At 36.6% G+C, this 24528-nt stretch overlaps 2 protein-coding genes across 2 annotated transcripts in view; one reads left to right on the top strand and one right to left on the bottom strand.

Annotated features, from left to right (window-relative positions):
• wdr27 (WD repeat domain 27) overlaps positions 1-13576 on the bottom strand; it is a 49903-nt gene extending 36327 nt beyond the window's left edge. Inside the window, 18 exon segments of the mRNA XM_058795992.1 lie at positions 95-184; positions 750-859; positions 961-1032; positions 1813-1897; positions 4319-4392; positions 4673-4806; positions 5135-5193; positions 5870-5958; positions 6936-7038; positions 7175-7204; positions 7207-7300; positions 7389-7459; positions 7574-7625; positions 10890-11003; positions 11444-11568; positions 11731-11875; positions 12314-12487; positions 13279-13576. Of these exon segments, the coding sequence (XP_058651975.1) occupies positions 95-184; positions 750-859; positions 961-1032; positions 1813-1897; positions 4319-4392; positions 4673-4806; positions 5135-5193; positions 5870-5958; positions 6936-7038; positions 7175-7204; positions 7207-7300; positions 7389-7459; positions 7574-7625; positions 10890-11003; positions 11444-11568; positions 11731-11875; positions 12314-12469 (1603 nt within the window). The 5' untranslated portion in view covers positions 12470-12487; positions 13279-13576.
• A 126-nt stretch (positions 13577-13702) lies between these two features.
• Positions 13703-23607, top strand: memo1 (mediator of cell motility 1). Its single transcript, XM_058795993.1, has 9 exons — positions 13703-14482; positions 17001-17082; positions 17169-17237; positions 17346-17458; positions 17802-17913; positions 19750-19892; positions 20756-20832; positions 21416-21520; positions 21826-23607. The coding sequence occupies exons 1-9, from the start codon at positions 14422-14424 to the stop codon at positions 21955-21957; spliced, it is 894 nt and encodes a 297-aa protein (XP_058651976.1). The 5' UTR covers positions 13703-14421; the 3' UTR covers positions 21958-23607.
• Positions 23608-24528: the final 921 nt, after the last annotated feature.

The following is a 24528-nucleotide window of genomic DNA, read 5'->3' as shown; positions in this document are numbered from 1 at the left end:
TCCTTGGTGCCACTCATTCAGGAAATGAAAATAAGAGACAAGCAAAGGAATTTTACAAAAAATAAACACTACAGATTTGAAGCTCTCCCACTACCTGTGTAGACAGCTGGGTTGCTGGTGAGTGAAGAGTTGTACAACAAAACAGAACCATCTCCAAGACCACACACAATCTGCTTTCCATCTCCTAGACACGAAAATAGAAAGTTAACAATCAAAAACGAAGGAATAATTAGTTTAAAACCGACGCTCCTCTGGCGTAAGTCTAAAATAACAACTACAGCACTCTTAAAAACAGCTGTACATGACTTTATTGTGTTTAACTCCAGGAGTCTAGTCGGGTTTGCTGCTGGTGCTACACTATGGAGTCTTTATGTGAGACCACAGGAGAACCAAAAATGGGCAAATCAACAGGCAAATGATCGTTAGCCACGGCTATTAAATGCTGTTGATTGTGCATAAAGCTGGAACAGAAACTGTTTGCTATGCAAAGTTAAGCCAATGAAATTACAGCAAGATACTACAGTGCTACAAGGGTGAACTTTGTGTAGAAATCTGACCATTTATAACAACAAAAAATTTGTTTGTTTTTCTAACGCATTTTACGTTTTTAGTGTTTTATTATTTGTTATTGTTGTAATATATATTTTAGGATTTATTAAAAAGAAGTCATGTAGTGTGACATGATTTCTGGTTGTGCAGTACAAAGAAATTCCACGTTTAAAGCCTAGTGTGATCGTACTGTTCCTTACCTGAGTACTGTACAGAGCTGACAGGGGTTGGAGTTGTGGAAACTGTCAAATGAGCATAAGGTATACATGGTGCTTCAAAATGTGAAGGATACTCACTTAAGAGGCGCTTCCTGTTGAAAAACAGTGCATAATTTTCAGAACAAGCTACAATGGTTTTATTCAGTACTACTGCATTCTTGAGACTCTGTACTGAAACTGACAGAATACTTACATATTTGTGCTGGTTGTTACGGCAGAATTGCTTTTCTTTTTAACATTGGTCTTTGGTCTAAACATGGTCCTACTATAAAAGAGATATATGTTATAGCTTATAGTCTAATTCCTGAAAAATCCAAGAGAACATATCCTAGTTTTTCATAGACAGGATACTTGACTTGGTCACAAGCAGAAGCAGCAACAACATTTGTGATGTGCTTTAAAGATTTACATTTAGTCATTTAGCAGACGCTTTTATCCAAAGTGAATTACAAATGAGGACAATGGAAGCAATCAAAATCAACAAAAGTGCAATGATATAAAGATGATAGCGATTCTACTGAGACAGACATCATGAAGGTCCCATTGTACATTGAATACATAATATTGGAATAATAAATATGGCAAAAATGCCTTTCAGTAATGTGAGTCTAAGCAGGCCTGTACACTCCATGGAAACAGAATTAAACAGTGTTTAAATGAATATTATGCTAGTGACCTCAGATTAAACCCCAAAGTTACAGCATGGAAGATATTAGGTGTGAGCACAATTAGTGTCATTTACTTTAAGTCGTGTTTAAAAAGGCTACCAGAACACAGCCTGAGTAATTGTTAATATAGAATATGCATAATTTGACATATGCAGCATTCTATACATGTCTAACACTCATTACACACACTGAATGGATTCATTTCACACATTTTCAGAATGTTGCACTCAACAGGGTGATTGAATGCTCACAACCACTGTTGCACATTTAACGCACAAATTTCTACAAAGCCTGAAACCATGTGTGAACCTGAACCATATAAAAGTAAACCTGAAACCATAAAGTTTGTTAGTCTGCTGTGTGGCCTACTGACTTACTGAGGAGCTGTATTGTATCCTGATGACTTCACTTGTGTGTGAAAAACCAAAGGCTGATTGTTTACACTCTTCTGACAGCTTACACCTAGAAGACAAAAAGAGAACAGGTCAGTCACATAATTAAGCTTTGCCTGTATGCAGTCGAACATTACTCATCTATCATAATTATGTACCACTAACACTATAATTTGAAATAAGCTTGATATAATAATATCAGTGACATTACTACACACTTAAACCATTTTGCTCATAATATATCAAGCTTACTTCAAATTATAGTGTTAGAGGCATACTATTATATTTCCTCCACCATTTTCATGACTCCTATATCACTCTAGAGTCTCTTTCTGCTCACATAATGAAATAATTTCAACTTAAACCATATTTCATGCCCATATATTTACTTATTTGGTAAAGCTTGATACTGTACAATCAGCTTGTCATTATTGTAAAATATACCCTTTAAGGATCCACACAATCTGATTGAGTTTTTTTTTTCCATACTAATCTGCTGACTGTACATTATACCTTTTTAAAAGTTATTGACACGAAATGTATACAAATAAAAACTTATTCAAACAGAAAGTCATATTACAGTAAAAGATGTTCTATGATACATCCTGAAGAACTGACATTTTTCCAAGTTATCTGAGCTCATTTTTTCCAGCTCCATTAAAACTAATGCACACGTTTCCAAAATCGGTTCTCCTGCCAACCACAGACTAAATGTATATTCTGAAAAGTGGCTAATAAATGCAACTACTTCCTAAAGCAGAGGTTTCCAATCCTGCTCCTGGAGGGCCAATGTCCTGGTGAGTTTAGTTCCAATCTGTCCCAACACACTTGCCTGATGGTTTCGAGTTATCCTGAAAATGCTGATTAGCTGGTTCTGGTATGTTTAATTAGGACTGGAGCTAAACTCTGCAAGATAGTGGTCCTCCAAGAGCAGGACTGGACAGATCACATCTGTAAAATCAGTCAAATTCATTATTATGCCATTTATTTTTGAGGTTTAAACTCAGTTCTCGTCTTTTGGTTTTGCTGTTTTCTTGGGAAATACTTCCAAACAACTTCAACGATTTAAAAATAAAAGATACCAGACTTGAAGCAAGACTGGGCCAGGAACCCTTTGTGAGAGCTGACTAAATTCCACCATATATTGAGCACAATCATTATTGTAATTACTTTAATAATACTAAAACAAATTAGAGCTGGTACTACAAATACAAATGGGGAAAAAATCGACTATGCGCTTTGGATAACATAAAGTTCCTGTCATGAGATCAATCAATAAGAAATCATGTATTCTTTCATAGATCATACTTATTACTGTGGCATCCCAAATTATTTCAGTTTACATTGGCAAAAAGTACTGAAACAGTGTATTGAAGAGAGATAGCCGTTTCTGGTCATTGTCAACAAACCACATCCTGACATAACCCATTATTCAAGAATATGTCACACTGTTCTGAGATCAGCCTGTTATCAGACCTTCAATCACAGACCCTAAACTGCTGGATCCCGACTATAAGTGCATGTCAAAGCCCAGCAGTGTGAAAAAAATGAGTTGTCCTAGTTATGGTATTGACTTAGGCCCCAGAAAAAGCTATGGAATAAATTTAAACCTCTGAGGATGTGTAACTCTAGCAAGGAAGAGAAATACTGCCCAGTTGGAGATGGAAGAAGAGCCTCCCTTAAGGGACAGAGAGAGAGAAATAATGATGATGGATTGCTTTTACATCCATGAGACATATAAGACAAAAAATCATTATGCAGTTTAAACACTCAAAAAAGGCAAAAAAGTGTCTGCTAGCTTACAAGGAAATACAAGAGGTCTAAAAAGTATTTTGTAATTCTTTCTATTCGTTTTAATTTTGACAAAAGGAAGGAGAAGGGAGGTACTACCACAGGTCAGTGTGTGGGCTATAACATTTTGCACTTTTCTGAAGTTCTTGCAAAGTATAAGTGAGCATAAGAGGCTTCTTTCAAAATCATAAACACAAAAAGATCTTACAGAATCTTTTGAATGGTAGTGTAGCTAATAGTATAAATGGGTATATTTTTTGTCTTTGGAAGGATATGCAGTGATGAATCATGCAAATTAAGACCAAGATCAAATAGGGTCCATTTTGATTTAGTGACATGGTCTGTGCCTGGTCTCTTCATTCTGTGGTTATCAAAACCCTTTATGACCTCAGACATCAGATAGCATCAGGCTGTTTTATAAAGAGTGACAGTTTCATTTCCATGCATTTTAAAAGTATTTCTAACTACAGTACATAAAGAATTCTGGTGTGCCTAATGACAACTTTCTTTTGAAAAGCTACTGTATAATGTGGTACAGACCTCCGCAAGGCCAGAAAGATTAATATCTTGGACAGTAACGAGTCAGCATCATAAATATTACCATGGGGGGTGTCAATGACATTGAAATGCTATTTAATCCAAAGGTGTTTTTTTTCTTTGGCAACAAAAAGTGTGCGTGTGTGGTTTTGTAAATTCCAACCGATTTTTCTCTGAGGTTTTGGGCCATGTTTTGCCAGCTCAGCATTCAGAGGGGACATAGTCATCAGAGGAGAACTGAAAATAGAGGAAAAAACAACATAAATAGACTTCTATTACTGGAAATAATAAAATACAGCATTTTCCATTGTGGTAGTTGACTCATCAAGAACAAGGTTAACAGTCTATAACAGACAATACGTCTACTGAAGATAATCCTGGCTAAAACCAAAATAAAGCACTGGGTAAATTATTCTTGGATGGTGCTCAAAATGACACCCTGCATAATATTCTATATCCAAGCATCACCTGGCCAGGATCAAGAACCTCATAGAGATTGAAAGATGAGTGTTGTTACCTGGGCACAGCTGAAAGTTGCTCATTCACAGAAAGGCCCGTCACCATCCTAAAGCAGAGCTCGTCCAGCACGGCACTATTAACCTCTAAAAGGGCAACTGAAGTCCCAAACAGAGAAGTCACCAAACAACACATCTAAACAGAAAGAGGGAGTCGAGGGTAGTCCTCATGTTATACTGTCTCACACAGACCACTTTCCTCCCAGAATGCAAACCACAGCCAAATCTTGTAAAAGCTTTACATCTTAAATAATCCTGGCTTTGTGAAACCATAAACTGCTAATTGCAGGGCTGTAAAAATACCAAAGGTGCTATACATGTGAACTCTAGAGCGGCTTAAGGTTAAAGATATGGATTTTTAAAAATCTGTCAAAAAATTTTGAATACTGTAAACATATAAAATATCGTATTTGTAAACATATTGCACAGATGCACAGACATGAAAAGTTTAGCGCAGTACTTACATTGCCACCAAGTTCATTAGAGATGGCCCATGACCCTGCCATTGAAATGCTTAGGTCACCTGTCAGGAAAAAAACTGCCACTTCATTATTTAAAATATTTACATACTACAGCAATTATGTGTCAAAAAAAAAAAAAACATTGGGGAAAATTTTATGTTTTCGAAACTTGATTTTGGTTTGGAATAAATTAGTGGTAAACCAGGAAGAATTAGTAAATTTGAAAACTAAACAGTCATTCTTCAGAAAAACAGACAATGGCACCATACTGGCACCATACTGATGGTGTATTTTCCCATGCTTCAAGTATTTTTAGGAAGCCATTTGTTATAATGAAAATCATGATGTTTATGCATATTTCTGAGGTGAATTTTGTTTTGAGGTTGCAAGATTTAACCAATGTTATCATTAAGTGAACAAGGACATGCACTGACTTTCTGCCATCATAAAGTATCATAATCCTGGAATATTCCAAGCTAGAAGACTCAATCCTTATCTGGTTATCACACAGAAGCCTACTCACACTCGTTGACCACTAAGGCCACTGTTGCACTTATTAGTATTATATTTTTTGCTATTATATTAATTATATTATTATTATTTTTTTTATATACAATTTTTTTGTACTAATAAACATACTGAGGTAAAATATAATGGATCAAATATTTTCTTGAACAATTGTTACATTTGAACTTAAAGCATGTTTATGTTTCAGAGTTAATTGAATACTTATGATGCCTGTGAGTGGAAGATTCATGAGAAGCTCTGAAGTATCCAGGTCAAGCAGATATAGTCCATCAAAACTTCCGATCCACACACAACTTCCTCTATGGAAAAAGCACAAAGAAGAGACTATTTATAAAAAGACACTACAAAGAACTAAGGCCTGGTTAATGTAACAGGGTACAACAGAAAAAAAAAAAAGAAAAGAAAAGAAAAAAGATCTATGTATTGTATTGTACAGACCTACTGTAGGAATTCATACCCACATTGCCGCAAAGTCTCTATAGAGAACATCTATGAAAGCCTGTCATATTAAACTACAGTGGCAGAATCTATGATAAGAGATTGCACAAGCTTGCTCTCAAAGAGAACTGCACTAAAGCTTTGAAAAACTTGATTTAAGTCAGTGTCTTATTGCAGTGCAAATCATAAAGCGGCAGAGGTCAAGGGTCATCACTCCTGTCCAATAAATTAGAGTTATTGGGGTAACATGTTGTTTTCTATGAATCATTATGAATCTGTGAATAACAATACGAAGAATTCCTGCACAGTTAGTTAATGAAACATGAGTGTGTAAAAGAAAAAATGTAATTCATATATATTTCAAAGTTTTAAAGTTTTTAGTATTTCTGATTTTTGTGACTTTGCCTCCTCCTTGGCCTCCCTTACTTTATGGGTCTGCAGGCATTTCTCCACGAGTGTTTACAACATATGATATTACAAATTTCAGCATATAATGACGTTATGCGAAAGTTATCTTGTCATAAAGCTGTAACTGCTGTTTGGACAGCATGAAACCATGAAGAGGAGCATAACGGCTTCCTAATTGGACGTTTCCTGCCATGACCATAGAAAAATCTGCTGAAAAATTATTTTTTTACGCCTGTGAAGACAGGTGTACCATGCTGTATATCTCTACCACAACTTTACAACGTCATGACTACTACAGTAATTACTGTTATCATACATACTGTGTGCTTGTGAATACATTTTGTCTGCCCTACATCATTTCTTACCCCAAAAATTCAACAACTGCCCAAGAAGATAAAGGTGAACAAAAATAACAGACCAAAGACAGTACCTCTGCTGTAGGCTAGTATGATTGGACTGCAGTTTCTGTGCCCAAATTCTAAGAACAGGCTTTGCTGTCTCCACTGTTCCTCTCACATCATTACGAGTCGTTCCTAGAAAAGCACACAGATGAAGCTCAGTGAGATCTTTTTCACTTGAAGCAAATGTATCGTTTTCCGCAGTGAGGTAGGCACATGAAAAACACTAGTTATACGCAGTCTGAATTGTGGCTTGTGGGTTTTTTCTAACCATCTGGTCTATTTTGAGGTGAGCTGGTTTTCTGAGGTTTCTCTCATGCTTCTGTTCAAGCTTCGAAAGGTCCAGTTTTGTCACCAAGCGGCATTTGTGGTCCACAGGGAGAGTGTAGCACCAAAGCTTGAATCACAAAGAGATTCCAACATAAACAAAGTGATATATAGATTACAAGAGAGCTTTAAAGTGTGTGTGTGTGTGTGTTACTCACCTGTCCGTCACCAGACCCTGTGATGAACTGACTGTTTTGCTCCATGAAGAACAGACTAAGCAGTGGATATGCTGTGAAACAAAAAGTTCAGCATCTTCACTACACATTCTCTACATTTACAGGCTATGAGTGAAGAACCTCAATTTCTGTTGTATAAATATTGGTGTTAATAACTATAACCCGACCTGATAGGACAGCAGATTCAAACAGTGTATCTCCCCTCTTCACATCCCAAATCTAATACAAAAAAAGAAAAAGATGTCATATGCATATATATCTACAATATATGACATTTTTGTAAATATTTTATTATATCTTGTCATGTGACAACACTGAAGAAATGACACTTTGCTACAATGTAAAGTAGTGAGTGTACAGCTTGTATAACAGTGTAAATTTGCTGTTCCCTCAAAATAACTCAACACACAGCCATTAAGGTCTAAACCGCTGGCCACAAAAGTGAGTACACCCCTAAGTGAAAATGTCCAAATTGGGCCCAATTAGCCATTTTCTCTCCCCGGTGTCATGTGACTCGTTAGTGTTACAAGGTCTCAGGTGTGAATGGGGAGCAGGTGTGTTAAATTTGGTGTTATCGCTCTCACTCTCTCATACTGGTCACTGGAAGTTCAACATGGCACCTCATGGCAAAGAACTCTCTGAGGGTCTGAAAAAAAGAATTGTTGCTCTACATAAAGATGGCGGAGGCTATGAGAAGATTGCCAAGACCCTGAAACTGAGCTGCAGCACGGTGGCCAAGACCATACAGCGGTTTAACAGGACAGGTTCCACTCAGAACAGGCCTCGCCATGGTCGACCAAAGAAGTTGAGTGCACGTGCTCAGCGTCATATCCAGAGGTTGTGTTTGGGAAACAGACGTATGAGTGCTGCCAGCATTGCTGCAGAGGTTGAAGGGGTGGGGGGTCAGCCTGTTAGTGCTCAGACCATACACCGCACACTGCATCAAATTGGTCTGCATGGCTGTCATCCCAGAAGGAAGCCTCTTCTAAAGATGATGCACAAGAAAGCCCGCAAACAGTTTGCTGAAGACAAGCAGACTAAGGACATGGATTACTGGAACCATGTCCTGTGGTCTAATGAGACTAGGGATGCAACGATTATAGATTTTGTTGGTACGATTATAGTCTGAGGAATAATCACGGTTACACGGTTATTACGATTATTATGCATGTATTCATTTCACAACATAAAATCACATAAACACTCTTTAGATATTAAAGTGTTATTGATTGCTGCCTTTTGAAATAGAAATAACACAGTAAACAATAATACAGCACAAAAAAAAGTACATCTCTCCTATTGGAATTAAAAAATGTGACCTCTGCTCTGTAAACATCCATGTTAGTATTTCCCTTTTGAAAATAACGAATGGAAATAGATCACAAATGTATTTGGTGTTTTCATTTTGTATATTCTTTCTACATTTCTTTTGGACCTGAGGTACAGAACTTGGAAAGATGGTGAAAAATAAATTGACTTATGAATAATACTATAACAGGGATGACTAATATTAACTTTATCCCACAGAGGGCACTGTTACTAATGAGGGGAATAAACTAAACTATTATTGTAATCAACTGTCATCCATACTTATTCATTTTAATAATATTTATTCATCTGATTTTACATATGGCCTGAGAAAATGTCTATTATTTTGGTTTGTGAGTGTCAACGCTGCCCAGCGACTTTCATTAATAAAATAGCTTATAGAGACTGGATCGCTACATTATATTAATCAGCAAAGAGGGGGTAAAATGACTGTTTAAATAACTAAACTCAAATCTTTATTGTTTAAAGTGACGCGCAGATGCAGGTAGGCTAATTCACACACTCTCTCTCACCGCACTATTTCATCTCTGAAGCAGGCAGAATGTTAGAGCTACCGAACTTCGCGTCAGGTGGTCCTTGCCTTCACGTCGTGCATTAAAATCGTTTATTGCACAGGAGAACAGGTTGGCTAGCCGTGCATTATCCCTTATGTATTCGCTCTTTAGCAAATTTTAAGGCACTATTTAAATGACGCCCTGGTCATTCTTGGTGTACCCGAAATGGTCCCACACTATCGACTTCGGTCATTTCTCTGGTGGAAATAAAGGATCGCTGTTTGGTTTCTCTGTCATAGTTAATCTTGTAGCCTCCGTGTCTCTGATAAGCACGGCATTTTAAGATGGTGCACCGCTAGTGTAACTTTGTTTTCGTTTTGCTCTTGTTTCAACAGTTCCATTCCGTGCAACAGAAACACTCGGTGTAGCGGAGCCTTTACGATTAATTAACCGTGATGTTTTAAAGCGCGGTTGATCGTAAAACCGGTTAATCGCTGCATCCCTAAATGAGACCAAGATAAACTTATTTGGTTCAGATGGTGTCAAGCGTGTGTGGCGGCAACCAGGTGAGGAGTACAAAGACAAGTGTGTCTTGCCTACAGTCAAGCATGGTGGTGGGAGTGTCATGGTCTGGGGCTGCATGGGTGCTGCTGGCACTGGGGAGCTACAGTTCATTGAGGGAACCATGAATGCCAACATGTACTGTGACATACTGAAGCAGAGCATGATCCCCTCCCTTCGGAGACTGGGTATGATAACAACCCCACAACCTTGCTAAAGAAGCTGAAGGTAAAGGTGATGGATTGGCCAAGCATGTCTCCAGACCTAAACCCTATTGAGCATCCAATTTGGAAATTTTCACTTAGGGGTGTACTCACTTTTGTGGCCAGCGGTTTAGACGTTAAAGGCTGTGTGTTGAGTTTTTTTGAGGGGACAGCAAATTTACACTGTTATACAAGCTGTACACTCACTACTTCACATTGTAGCAGTGTCATTTCTTCAGTATTGTCACATGAAAAGATATAATAAAATATTTACAAAAATGTGAGGGGTGTACTCACTTCTGTGAGATACTGTACATACTGTACATACACACACACTTATATATATATATATATATATATATATATATATATATATATGTGACCCTGGACGACAAAACCAGTCTTAAGTGTCAATTTTTCGAAATTGAGATTTATAAATCATCTGAAAGCTGAATAAATAAGCTTTCCATTGATGTATGGTTTGCTAGGATCGGACAATATTTGGCTGAGATACAACTATTTAAATATATTTCTCAATAAATATTGAGAAAATCGCCTTTAAAGTTGTCTAAATGAAGGTATTAGCAATGCATATTACTAATTAAAAATTAAGTTTTGATACATTTATGGTAAGAAATTTACAAAATATCTTCATGGAACATGATCTTTACTTAATATCCTAATGATTTTTGGCATAAAAGAAAAATCGATCATTTTGACCCATACAATGTATTTTTGGCTACTGCTACAAATATACCCCAGCGACTTAAGACTGGTTTTGTGGTCCAGGGTCACATATATATATATATATATATAGTAAAACTACATACATACATATATTTTGCTATATAATATATTTTATATATATAATACAAAATTAAATAAAATCTTTGTACCTTAAATGTTCTGTCTTCTGATGTTGAGATGAGAAGATTAACATCCCATGGACAGAACTCTGATGCAGTCACAGGACCAAGATGAGCTTTCAAAACTCCAGGCACCTCCTCTCTCTATAAGAATCACAAAAACAGTGGCCCCAGGTTTTAGGTCTTCATTTAAAAATATGTTTATTGTTTTATAATTTGATTGAAACATGTTGTATTACATAATGCAAACATGTTCTTAAATTTAAGTATGGCTTAAGCAGACAAATGCTGTTTGAACGAGATATGACCATTTATTTCTGATTTACAAGACAACAAGGGGCTTATCCTGATTTTTTCATACACTAATTTACTGCAGGTTTCATATGAGTATTTCAATGTAATCTCTCATCTTTATGGGCTGGTCAATCACAGTCTGGGTAACGGAATGTTCTACATGCAGACTTTGTTTGGTGTTTCATCTGGAGATGGGTCAAAAAAGGCATTTGTTTCCTTTTTACTGTTTCAGCATAACTGCTTTTGTTTTCGATTCACTGAATCAAAATCGTGTGTATCTTATTTCATACCTCTGCATTCAATAGAAAAACTCTGGAGCCGGAGCATGCAGCCACTTTTGCGCTCAATGGACACAGTGACAGATGCACCACCCTGCCGAGCAATGTGCCAACAACTCTACCTGAGGCAATTCCACCTGGAACACAGATGTCATGTTTGGGAGATGGGACAAAAATGTGACTGACAGAGAATATATTCCAGAGCAGAGCATTCTTAGGTGTCACAGTTCTATATGCTCTGCAGACGAGCAGAATTTTTCAGTCTGTTTCTGAATCAAGGTCTTTGCATGCGTTATTACCGTCTTTGATCTGTGTGTAGCAGCGATCAATGTCCCAGACAATAACATAATCTTCAGAAGCACTACAGAGGAGGAGACGATCTCTCACCGTCCTAAATGCCATGGCAGACACATCACCATGGTGACCAGTGAGTTCCAAGGGAGGCTACAGAAAACATTAAAATTAGATTTAAATGTTAACTTACATTTTTTTAATGCTGTGCAACAGTGTAATCCTATTAAATGTTAAAAATGATGTCACACATTTTACTGTTATATTAAATGGCTATATTAACTCTTTTTTTATCCCCAGAAATATAAAAATCCATTTAATAGATCCATTAGTATGGTATTGATGGTACTTGCCTTTATTCATAATTCACATTAAAAAGATGTCATTGAACAAATATTTAAAATACACCATCTTTACATTGTTTCTATATTAATTTGGAAATTAACTGTGAAAATATATTCATGATTACAAATTTTAATGTTAGGTACAATTAATTCCAGCAAAATATGTGATTAATTGGTTACTTTTTCAGTCAGTTTACAATAATTATATATATTTGTTTATTGAAAATAGATACAGGTAAGCAAAGACCTCCAGGTTGTTGTTTTCATAAATCCTTATATTTTTGTCCTGCCATGGGACAGCACAGTGAGAAGGACAGCAGGCCAGCTGCAGGTGGGACACTGGCTTTTTGCAAGTTAGAGAGAACCTCTCAGTAAAACACTGCACTGAGGTCACAGCAGCCATGAAGATCCCAATAGTCCCCTGTAACAACACACAATGAGAAAGTCTTAAATGTTTGACAACTGGCCCAGTTAAAGGGCACATTCCATGAATACAGTGAACAATAGTGCCAAGAGATTTTTTTTAAAACATCAGTAGATAAGATATCCACTATATTATAAACGTGGATAAATATTTATATTGTTTTCAATTTATGGGACTTACATGTTTATTAATAACTGTACACTAGCAAACTGGTCCCAAACTAGCTAGCCTCTAAGAGACAGCTTAAATGAAGACTTCTGAAAGTTACGCACCTGCTTTTACTGACCATCTGTTGAAAACTAGCCCTATGTTGTTTTAGTTTTAGGCCGTGTTTTGTGGAAGGTGCCAATGACATCAGCTGCAAAGTATTTCGTTCATCACCTGAAAGTAAAATGTATTGCTGTTTAAGTATTGCAAATGTAACCCACATATAATTATACTGTACGTTAGTTAGTAAATGAAATTCCAGTTTTTGGCCTGTGACCCAGGCAGCTTTTGCGTCCTTGTTGCTTTGGAAACGGAAGCCGTTTCTGGACGGCACACCATAAGGGACAATTGCTAAGGTGCGTACCAAAGTCCCTAAAGTCTTGTACTGTCGATTTGCTGGCTCGGACGATTTTATTTGTTTATTTATTTATTCATTTTGAGTACAGTGTACAGCGAAAAGAGTACATGCTGACACGATATACTATAACTGTGGAAGTTTTGTGTCTCTGGCTTATTGTAGAGATAATGTCAAATCTATAAAAACAATAAATGTTGTTAAAGTCTGTTATAAAGACAAATACCTGACGGATTGATTTTACGTGGATGCATCCAAATTAATCGTAGGGCAGCAGATCTGTTCGCCGATTTATTATTTACACAAACTATCCGACTAACCCAGTAGGCTACTAGTTAAAAAAGGCAGGTAATTCATTTTCTAAGCAACACTGCTCTCTGGTGGTAAAATACAGTCAGTCAGTCTGAATGTACATTTAAATCGAGATACAGTACATATACTGAAAATATATTATAAATAATAAAAATAAATAATGGAAGCAGTAAGACGTCGTCGACGATGAACATACTATAGTTTGTTCTTGTAAATAATATATTGATTTTATCTTGTTTGGTTATTGTATATCTGTTTTAATCAAAGCTCATTACAAAAATCCTTATAAAATGGGATAGATGTAGAAATACATTTGTGAATATAAAAATGATAAGGTTTAGCATGTTGTCAATTATTTTTATTTTGTTCACAATAACAAACGACGTCTTTAACAGTCAAATACAAAAGAGATGTGACATTTTTCCAAAGTGTGCAATTTGACAATTATAATACAAAGACACAATCACTATCGTTTCACTTTTTAAAAATCTTAAATTTCTTCAACACTAAAAGTGTCTTTAATCCTATATTAATGTTACAAATGCTACATGTTTTCACCAACAAAACGACCTGCGAGTCCACGCCCACATCTGTCTTCCGCCAATGAGTCTCAGCCAAACACACTGAGCTATCCAATCATAAAAGCTTGATCTACATATGCATCTATTTGGAAACGCCCCTTATCCTAAACGACCAATCAGTCTTTCGCTTCAGTCAGTCAATCAACTCTCCCCGCCCAGTTTTTCTGACAGAACGGAAGCCGAGATGGGCCAAACCAGCCCATCCGGATAACAGAGGCAAACTTGGCAGCGAGCGGATGAACTGGTCGGATCTTTGTTCTTCACAGCCAGACTATCAACCTCTTTATATTTTTGCGTATCGTCACTTATATGTCTCACATTTATATCAAGATTATATAAAATACTCCTTCCCTGGGCACGCAGCTTCAGCACAGGCATATACTTTTTGAGCTAGCATATTTTCCTAGTGTTTTTAGTTCATTTTTCCCCCACCGACGAGGTTTTATTGGACCAAGATAGGCGGCGCGGGCACCAAGATGTCGAACCGGATGGTGTGCAGAGAAGCGAGCCACGCCGGCAGCTGGTACACGGCCTCAGGTAGAGCCAGAGACCCGAGAGCGGCCCGGGCCTGAGGTCCGGTGTGCTGCTTAACGTTACACCAGTGTGTGTGTGTCTGGCAGTGTCTCAAAACCTAGTGAGTTGCCTATCTGGACAGCATTTTTGGAACGTTCTGCACGCTCAAAAATGCTGCCTAGGTAGGCAGCTCACTTTGCTTTTAGACAGAGCCTGTGCGATCAGCTGGGAATTATTAAATAGCTGTGCCTAAAATGGTTTAAAGACCACAGGGCGAGTTTCTTCATATGTGTGCCTTTTGTTGAACTTACGGTATTTAAAAAACTAACTTTGTTTAAAATGTGAAATAAAACATGTTTTTTTGGTATATTTATTTTGTTAGAAAATCACTTTAGAGGGATTTGATTCTGCTCAGCAATTAATATAAATCTACAAAAAAGTGGGCCTCGGCCGTGAAATGTTATTTAATTTGTCTTGGCATTTAGATTATTATTTTATGAATTACTTTACATGTTAAAAATGTTCTTGTATTTTTTTTTCATCTGTTTTTCATTGAGCAGACAGAAAGAAAATGCATCTAAATTCAAGGGCCATTATTTAAATCGACCGCACTGTGTGTTTCTCTCATATTTGCCTGTTTTTGTTTATTTTTGTGTTTCTATTGAAAATGTGTTGCTTCTGTGTGTGTATAATAGCAGCTGAGAACAAAACAGGCCAACAGTTAGCTGGTTAGCCTATAGCCTGTGTGTGAATCTCTCCAACACGCCAACTACATAAACTAATACCACAGATTAATATACCATCCACGCTAACTTTACCCAGTCCTACTTTACCGGATGAGTAAATCCAGATAGATTAATTTCTGTCGCAATTCAGGAGGCTGGATTTACCCTGCTAACGGCTAAAGCTATTTGAAGAAGTTCATATGACAGCTGTACGTGACAGTTGTGTTTTCATAGAGAATGAACCGTGTTTTTCATTAAGACTGATGTCAAGTAATGCTGTGTTTATTGTTATATCGGTCAGCATTTATGTGCAGTTCCATTCCAGTAAATACTGTGAGTACAGTCAGCACATGAAAGTCTTTAGAGGGCCGGTGCTGGTTTTTTTCCTCTCATGCAGCAACAAAGGATGCATGACAAAAGCCCATTGCCACACACACACATTAGATCACATATTTTTACACCGTAGAGAAGTCAGTCTTGTGGCTTTTACATGACGATCTTGTTTTGTTCAAAACACACATTTGTGAGTGTTTGCATATGAAAAAGGCTGGTCTCCAGCAAATAATGTATAATGTAATGTGTTGAAAAAAAGTCTGTCGAGTCCATACATGTATAAACATGCCTTTGTGTTCAGTTACAGTTTTCAGATCATGACTAGTTATTATTCATCTGGCAGTGATAACTCTGGCCAGTTATTTAGGAGTGTGTCAGCTGGCCAAATTGTACAGACAATGTCAGTGAATAATGATAATTATATATATATATATATATATATATATATATATATATAATTGAGATTTTTGATATATGACGAATAACAATATAGCAGTATATTAGATTCATACATTATATCTTTATCTCTTACACTGCATTATATGAAAACAGCACCATAACCACAATCAATCACCTTTTTTTATATATTAATGTATGCATTGGCCATACAAATTCATATCAGTCAGACACTAAAATGAATGCATTTGCACATGCATCAATATTCAGACCTGACTGCTCTTTGGAATATGATTAGTGATGTAATGGTATGATTCATTACAGTGTAGAGATTTGATTAACAACTGCTAAAATTTGATCAAATTGGTTGTATTCTTATTATTCCTTTTATAGAATCAGCTGCAGTTCATCTGTTCACTGGTTCTCAAAATTGTTATCTTGTTCTGTCAGACTCTGATAAGAAAGTCATTAGAACTGGGACAATGGCACTGTCTGAAATATTGCTGGAATCAACATTCAAGACAGCCATTTCACATATTGCGTCATTGTTTGTTTGACTGATTTATATTTAGAAGAGAAATCCACAGATGAATGCTTGATTATAAGATCTTTTAGCATGTTGCGGTACTGAGGTGATGTTATGATGAATAAATATCTTTAAAAAATTCAGCATTGCAGTAATGAGATTTTTTTTGGTTTGTTTGTTTTGCATTCTAGCAATAGAAATTGGGCAGGAAAAAGTGCTTATTGACAATCAAATACATATTCATAGTGCTTTGTTTTTTATAACAGCAAAAGAGAAAGTTTATTCTTTTGAGTCTACATGAGCATTTATTTTACACAATATTTGCCCTGAAAATGATCATAAAAATTATAATTACTCTAAAATAGGCTTCATTTTCTTGATTTCTGTAAATATTGCAGAAATATATAACGAACATGGTCTTTTTCTTGTTTTAGATTGTAAAGCAAGTGTACAAACTACATTTGGAAGACATTCAAATAATCTTCCAAAGTGACAAAGTTGTAAAATGATGTCTGCATTTCTCATATTTGCTAATGACATTTTTCTCTGTCTTTGCGATCAGGATCCCAGCTTAACGCACAACTCGAGGGCTGGTTATCTCAAGCACAATCTACAGCCGGCCCAGCAAGAGCCATAATAGCACCGTATGTGGCGTGAAAGCAGACAAACATCTTTTTTTCTCTTCTGTTTCAGCTGTCTTTCTGCATTCTTAAACCACTGTCTTTTGCAGGCACGCTGGCTACACTTACTGTGGCGCGTGTGCCGCCCACGCCTACAAGCAGGTGGACCCCTCCATCACGTAAGTGTCTCTCCTGTCATCAGAGCTAGTTTAAATTCTCTTGAAGTAGCCGTAATGTTGAGTGTGCCGTGGGGAGAGAGGTAACCGCAGCGCTCTCTTATTCATCAGTCGGAGGGTGTTCATTCTTGGCCCCTCTCACCATGTGCCGCTGTCTCGCTGTGCCCTCTCCCCCGCCGAGGTCTACAGAACGCCACTGTACGACCTGAGGATCGACCAGAAGGGTAAGCAATCTCATTTTCTCCCTTGGCAGGATTAAATGCTGATTGAATAACAATGCACAGAAAGGTGTCGCCCAGACTGTTTTTTATGTCTGGCTCATTTGCTCTCAAACTGAGCTTTGCAGAAGAGATTGCTACTATTTCAAGTTGTAAATGACTATATTTGTTATTATTCCATAGTGTTCTCTGGCTTTAAACATAATGAATGTGCAACAAAGAAATGTGTGAGATGATTTTTTATTTGATGGTGTTCATATTAATGAGGTTTTGTGTAATTATAATTATAACTCCTCAATGCAAAACACAAGGGCTTTAATTCCCACTGCCCCATCTCTTTCTCTGGCAGTTTACGCTGATCTGTGGAAAACAGGCATGTTTGAGAGGATGAGTCTGCAGACAGACGAAGACGAACACAGCATTGAGATGCACCTGCCTTATACCGCTAAAGCCATGGAGAGGTAACAACCAGATAATGAATATCTTCATCTTGACCCTTAATTCTGTAAGCATTTACTCAACATAATGTTGTTATAAACCTGTATGACTCTCTTTCTTCTATGGAACACAAAAGACGATCCTTTACAAAACACCTCAGTGGTGTTTTTCTTTCCATACAGAGAAAGTCAAAGGTGGTTCAGTGTTGTTTTGCACCCTATTGTCTTCCATTATGTGCACAAAAACAGTTATTTTAAGTATCAAAAGCATTCTTGTGTTCCACTGTAGAAAATCATTCATACAGGTTTGGGACATCATGCGTTATCCACTGAATACCTTGGATTCTGGGAAGACTCTATGCTTGAACCATTAAAAAAAAAAAAAATGAAATAAGGTGATACTAAGAATCTAATATTTAAATTGATTAAACACGATAGTAAAGACTTTTACATTGTTCCAAAAATCTATATTTCAAATAAATAAAAAAAAAAAAAAAATCTTCTATTCATCGAAGAATCTTGAAAAAGCCACTAAAATATAAACACAATTTTTTTTTTAAAAACATTGATGATGATAAATGTTTGAGCATTTAATCAGGATATTAGCATGATTTTTGAAGGATCATGTGACGTGAAAGACTGGAGAAATGGCTCCTGAAAATTCAGCTTTGTCATAACAGGAATTAATTATGGTACTTAAATACAACACAGTTATTCTTAATTGTAATAATATTTCACAGTATTACTGTTTTTTTTAAAGTACTGTTTCTAAGTAAATGTTAACTTGGTGAGCATAAGAGACTTTCAAAAAACATAAAATCTTACAGACTTAAAATTTTTCAGCTTTAGTTTATATAACTTTTATTTAGGAAACAAAGTGCACTTTTAACCTTCTGTCAGTGTTGCACTATAGAAAAAGGATATATGAAATAGCCCTTTGTGGTTTCTTCTAATTATCTTATGTACACTGTAAAAAGTGCCAAGTTGACTTAACTTAAAAAAATTCAGGAAACCCGTTTGCCTTACTGAAGTACATGATAATTAAAAAAATAAGTTAAGTGAATTGTCCAGTTCACTTAACTTTTTTTAAAAATTATTATTTACTTAATAATTTTAAGGCAACGGGTTTCCTCAATTTTTTTAAGTTAAGTCAACTTAGCACTTTTTACAGTGTAGTCTCTCTATAAGACATACACGTCCTTGTGTAGGACAGAGTCTGCCCAGGGAAAAAATGTAAAGAGAAGGAAGGAGGATATATTAAGGTTTCCCCTCATCACTATGCAGAGGCCTTGAGCAGTGTTATTGACCCATAGTCGCACTCATGCTCATTCATCTCTGCCAGATCCACTAATTATGTTGTCAGGATCTGTTTACCTAGTGTGGTGCCTCTAATTAGTTTGTCGTGATGGATGTTCGGTTGTTTTTGTTGTTGTTGTGTTTTATTTTTTATTTATTTATTTATATATTTTTTATATTAATGCAGGAGCCAACAACCACTTCTATTATTCCATTAAAATATTACAGTATGTGGGCATAGAAAAGTTCACATCCCCTCAATTTGTTTGATTAGACATCTGGGTAATTTTTTTTCACAAGCAGACCAATTAGTTGCTGAGCAACTATAATATTTCTAAAGGTTTTCAGCATTTAAATTTTTTTTATGCACCACATTTTATTCTCACACCTCTGCAATTTGGGAAACTGAAAACCTTTGTAGAGATATTGATTTGACATGGCCATGGATTTTAATGAGTGATGCAAAACTATTTGACAAAGGAATATTTACAAACATGCAAATGTCAAATCTCCATCTGGGACTTGACAAATGATTCTGTTTTGTGCTTTGTTTTTCAAAAACAGCCATAAAGATGAGTTCAGCATCGTTCCTGTACTGGTGGGAGCTCTGAGTGAATCTAAAGAGCAGGAATATGGCAAGCTGCTTAGCAAATACCTGGCTGACCCTTCTAATCTTTTCATCATCTCCTCTGACTTCTGCCACTGGGGTTTGTGTCCACTCACACACTTTCATTTTTCAACTGTCAAAAAACTGAAAATAGTTAGTATCAATTATAGTCAGTAATCTGTGAAATATATCCTGTTTGTTGAAATGAGATGTAGTGCTGACATCTTGTCAACAGTAAATCTACTAAGGTTTGGACCGATTAGTGGTTTAGTTCTGGCACTAGTCAACACATTGGATCTGATGATTAATCACACGACTTTGAAAGCTTGTCATCAGTTTTTTTTTTTTTTTTTGTCATTACTTTTTATTCAGTATGCATCAATTTTCCTATATACTGTACACGTAACAGTACATGCATATTTATGCATATAATACAAAAAACACTTAACACAAACTGCCAAGAAAAACTGCCAAGGCCTTAGAGAACAAATGAAAAATCTCTCTCTCTCTCTCTCTCTCTCTCTGTAGTTTCCAGTAATCGGAAGGCATGACATTGGTTTGATACTTTACTTGGAATTATGCAAAAAGCATTCTAAATCTAGTGTCACTCAAATTATTGATGAGGAAAGCAGCATAAATCTGGTAAAGAAGATATACATGTAAAATTATACATATAAGTGAAAGATACACTTTCACTTCTCATCCATATTATATCGACATCACAGACGTTCTCTCCACTCTCACACTCTCCATCAATGTGCTAGACTTGCCAGAAACATAGGCTGCCTACTGAATACATAGGCAGCTGACTTTAATGGCTGCATTCTAATTGAAATTAAACCTCATAAGTGAGTGTTATTGAACGCTCTAAATAGGTAGGAACCCATACAAATATCCCTTTTGGTTTTTATGTGCCTTCTCTGGTTAACGGATTAAGTTGAACCATTTTTGTCTATTCTGCAGGTCAACGATTCCGTTACACTTACTACGATGAAAGTCAAGGGGAGATCTACAGATCTATCGAGCACCTTGACAAAATGGTAAACCTGTTTCTATCCCCCGTTTCTTCTGGTAACTCACTTAATGTCTGACATATGAGGTTTACATGCAAGTAGCCCATTCTGGTTTGGGATACACAATGTGTTAATCCTATCGGTGGTTCTAGAAAAAAAAAAAAAGTGATGGAATTTTTCTCCAAGCTAAAGAGTCATTGTTATGCTTACTGTGTCGTGGAAGTCGGCGATTCAAAGAACATTTTTAATAGTTTCCACCCATGACAGTCTGTCAAATAGCAGATGTTCTTAGCAACCCAAACCTCATTAAAGGCTTACCAACTGGGCAAAGCACTTTTGCCTCTGTAGGGTAATTTACCAGACAAGGATCGCTTTGAATCTGGAGCTCCTTCTATGAAATATCCATTCGTTATTGTGTTACTGAAAATCCAACTTGCTTTTGAGAAGTTGTTGTGTTGTGCAGTTAAACCACACCAGATGTCAAATGCAACATTAGAGAGTCATAAATAAAACAAAAATAAAAATGACATCATTATTAACGCCAGTAATGGGAAAGCTTTGTTGATGTCAGTTAATTGTATGCATGTTAATTTCCTTTTTTTTTTTTTAGGGAATGGGAATTATAGAACAGTTGGACCCCATCTCCTTTAGCAATTATTTGAAGAAATATCATAATACTATTTGTGGTCGCCATCCCATCGGCGTTCTTCTAAATGTAAGTACCTAATGAATGATTCATATGAACGACTTCATGAATATCCCCCTGGACATTTTATTTAGCAAACCGCTGTCGACTCAATAAAGCAAAAGCAAAATAATGCAAATAATGGCTAGTCTGTAAGCATGGTAATTAGCCTAGCACTTAACTGTCGCAGAGCTTTTATTAATGTCTTTTTTTCCCCCTAACTAATGTCTTGCCAACTTCCCGCTCTTTCATTATGAAGCTTTTAAGATTACAGTGGTCAGTCTAAAAGCATCTCTTTAGTGTTGACTCTCCATTGATTCTTCCCACTCCTTCAGGCTGTGGCGGAACTGAAAAAGAACGGCATAGACATGAACTTCTCTTTCCTAAACTATGCGCAGTCAAGCCAGTGCCGAAACTGGTCGGACAGCTCTGTGAGTTACGCTGCTGGAGCTCTCGTCGTTCATTGAGGTGAACTTTCCCCGGAGCCGCGGAGCCTCCTAGAAGACCCCAGCCCCTCCCACCCGTATCCCCACCCTCCCTCGCCTCTTCTATAGGAAGGACATACGAAGCTTGTCGCAGCTGGGAATCCTCATACATACCCCGAATCCAGATGTAACGTTAAGATACTAACCTCCTCTTCCTACAGCTTTCCCTGTACCCCGTTTTCCACGTGAGGCAACTCGGATGATGCTATAGCTTGAAGTAAAGCCGCAGTTTTTTGGGTGTTGCAAGGTCAGATTTTTGGTTGTGTTTTTTTGTTCTTTTTTGTTGGGGGAGGGGGGGGGGATTTGAGGTCTTAATGAGGCAAAATCCACTTTTGACCCTCCAAGGATGTTAGGTGTCCGAAGAGCCCTTGTGTAATTTAAAAGCAAGACACATTTAACATTTAAATAAAAGAAATAAAACCATCGACAATGCACTCTTTTTGCAAGTCTGCATATATAATCTACATAACGTCTCACCTAATGATAAATAATGAGAAAAAGGAAGTTGACAGACTATGTCCATGTACACCCTGAGAATTGTAGTAATAGCTACTGCGTTGGTCCTGTTGTAGTTTTTAAAGGGCTACACAATACCCACTAACCCTCCACTGTTCTGGATATACCAAAAAATAGTTTTTCTTCCATCTAATCTTTTATTGTATTCAAATTGAAGTTTTTTTCTGATTCTTATATTCCGTGCTGTTTATTTTCCCTTTGTGATTACCATTATTTAGCTTTCTAGTTTTACTATGCGTTTGACATATAATCTATAAACTGTGTGGAAGCATATAGTAGTGTTTGAAGTCTACAGGAAGTGCAGTAAAGTTCAGACTGCCTCAAAATGGCTGTTCTATCCCTTCAACCCCAAAACTTTTAAATCGTAAGGGGGGGGGATTTATTTTGGTTATTCTGAAACGATTTTATTTTCTCATGCAAGTTAGCAGCCATGTTTAACAGCTGACTAGTAGTTAGTGATGCACACCCGTATCGAGGAACCGCCGGAGGTGGATTTTCTGAACGGCATAGGCATTTTGTCTGGCTTTCCTCCTAAACACATCTACTCCCAAAGAGCACAATGCAGCAAGATTTTTCCTGGGTAACCATCGAATGGAAAACGGCACGGCTCCAGTACATCCCCATCAAGGTTTGAATGTCTCAAACCAGATCCTCAAACAGAAAACAGACAAAGCATGTCACACCATGCAGATGTGCCTTGGGTCAGTGTTAAACATGTTTTTGTTTTGTTTTTTTGGTCCTGTGCTTTCCACCCTTGTCCACCCTTCATTTACCCACTAAAAAGACTTGATTTAGTCTGTGTTGAATCAGTTTTCGTCGTTTTCAAAGTATGGGAAGAGATTCATTAGCTTCACCCAGCACAACACCTGTTCTTGTACTGTTAGAATTGTTTAAAAAATTTTATTTTAGTACCGTTTATTATTATTCTAACTATTATTGCATAGAAATGAACAGTTCACATGTTGTCAAACCTATGTCGAAATTAATTGAAGAGCTCCTTAGCGGAGTCATTTTTGAATCTCAGGTTACATTGAAGCATTACAGAATTCTCGCCAGATATGACAAGGGTCATGGCTGATGTTGCAAAGAAACAATAAAGTGTAATGACAAACGTTACTGTGCTGTGGTTTCTTGTTTTATTGTTTGCGATTCCTTTCTGTGTTTGTGACAAGTTTACGAGCAGTTGAGTTATTGGAGTCAGAGTTGGCCAAGATGAATTAAAAATGCTATGCATTATAACACATGTCTTGTGCTTCTCTCCCAAGATGTAGTGTGCTGCCATTTCTTTTCTAATTGAAGGATAGCGGAATCATGGATATGTGGGTTTAAACCACATTCTATTCTGTAGTAAGCAAAATAAACTAAATGTGTAAGTCGAAAGGTGTTTTTGGGCAGTAAAAGCAATCCTCATCATGTTTTCCAGTCATTATGAGGATATTATTGCTACCATTTGAATTTTACATTTTTGCAACATATATTCAAATGTTACCATCCTTAACTGGTCTTGACAAGTAATTGCAGAAAATGACTTTTTTTTTTTTTTTAATGTAAATAATACGTTTATTCAGCAAGGACACATGCAATTGATCAAAAGGGACAGTAAAGACATTTATAAAGTTAAAAAAAAGAGATTAAAAATAAATGCTGTTCTTTTGAACTTTTTCACAACTGTTTTCAACTCTGATAATAAATGTTGAGAAGTAAATCAGCATTTCAGAATGATTTCTGAAGGATCATGTGACACTGAAGAATGGAGTAATGATGCTGAATATTCAGCCTTGCCATCACAGGAGTAAATTACATTACAAATATATTAAAATATAAAACAGTTATTTAAAATTGTAATAATGTTTCACAATATTACATTTTTCACTTTTGATCAAATAATGCAACATTGGTTAGCATTAGAGACTTATTTCAAAAACATTAAAAAAAAAAAATCTTACTAACCCCCACACTTTTGAATGGTAGTGTAAAGGCTTAAATTAATAAAAGCAGACATGAAATACTTTTCCTGAATTGCTTTTGCAGATGTAC

Source organism: Onychostoma macrolepis, chromosome 13 (genome assembly GCF_012432095.1).
Source record: "Onychostoma macrolepis isolate SWU-2019 chromosome 13, ASM1243209v1, whole genome shotgun sequence".
In the NCBI taxonomy this organism is placed as follows: domain Eukaryota; kingdom Metazoa; phylum Chordata; class Actinopteri; order Cypriniformes; family Cyprinidae; genus Onychostoma; species Onychostoma macrolepis.
Note: the sequence above shows the minus strand (reverse complement) of the source record. Positions and strands in the feature narration are given on the sequence as shown.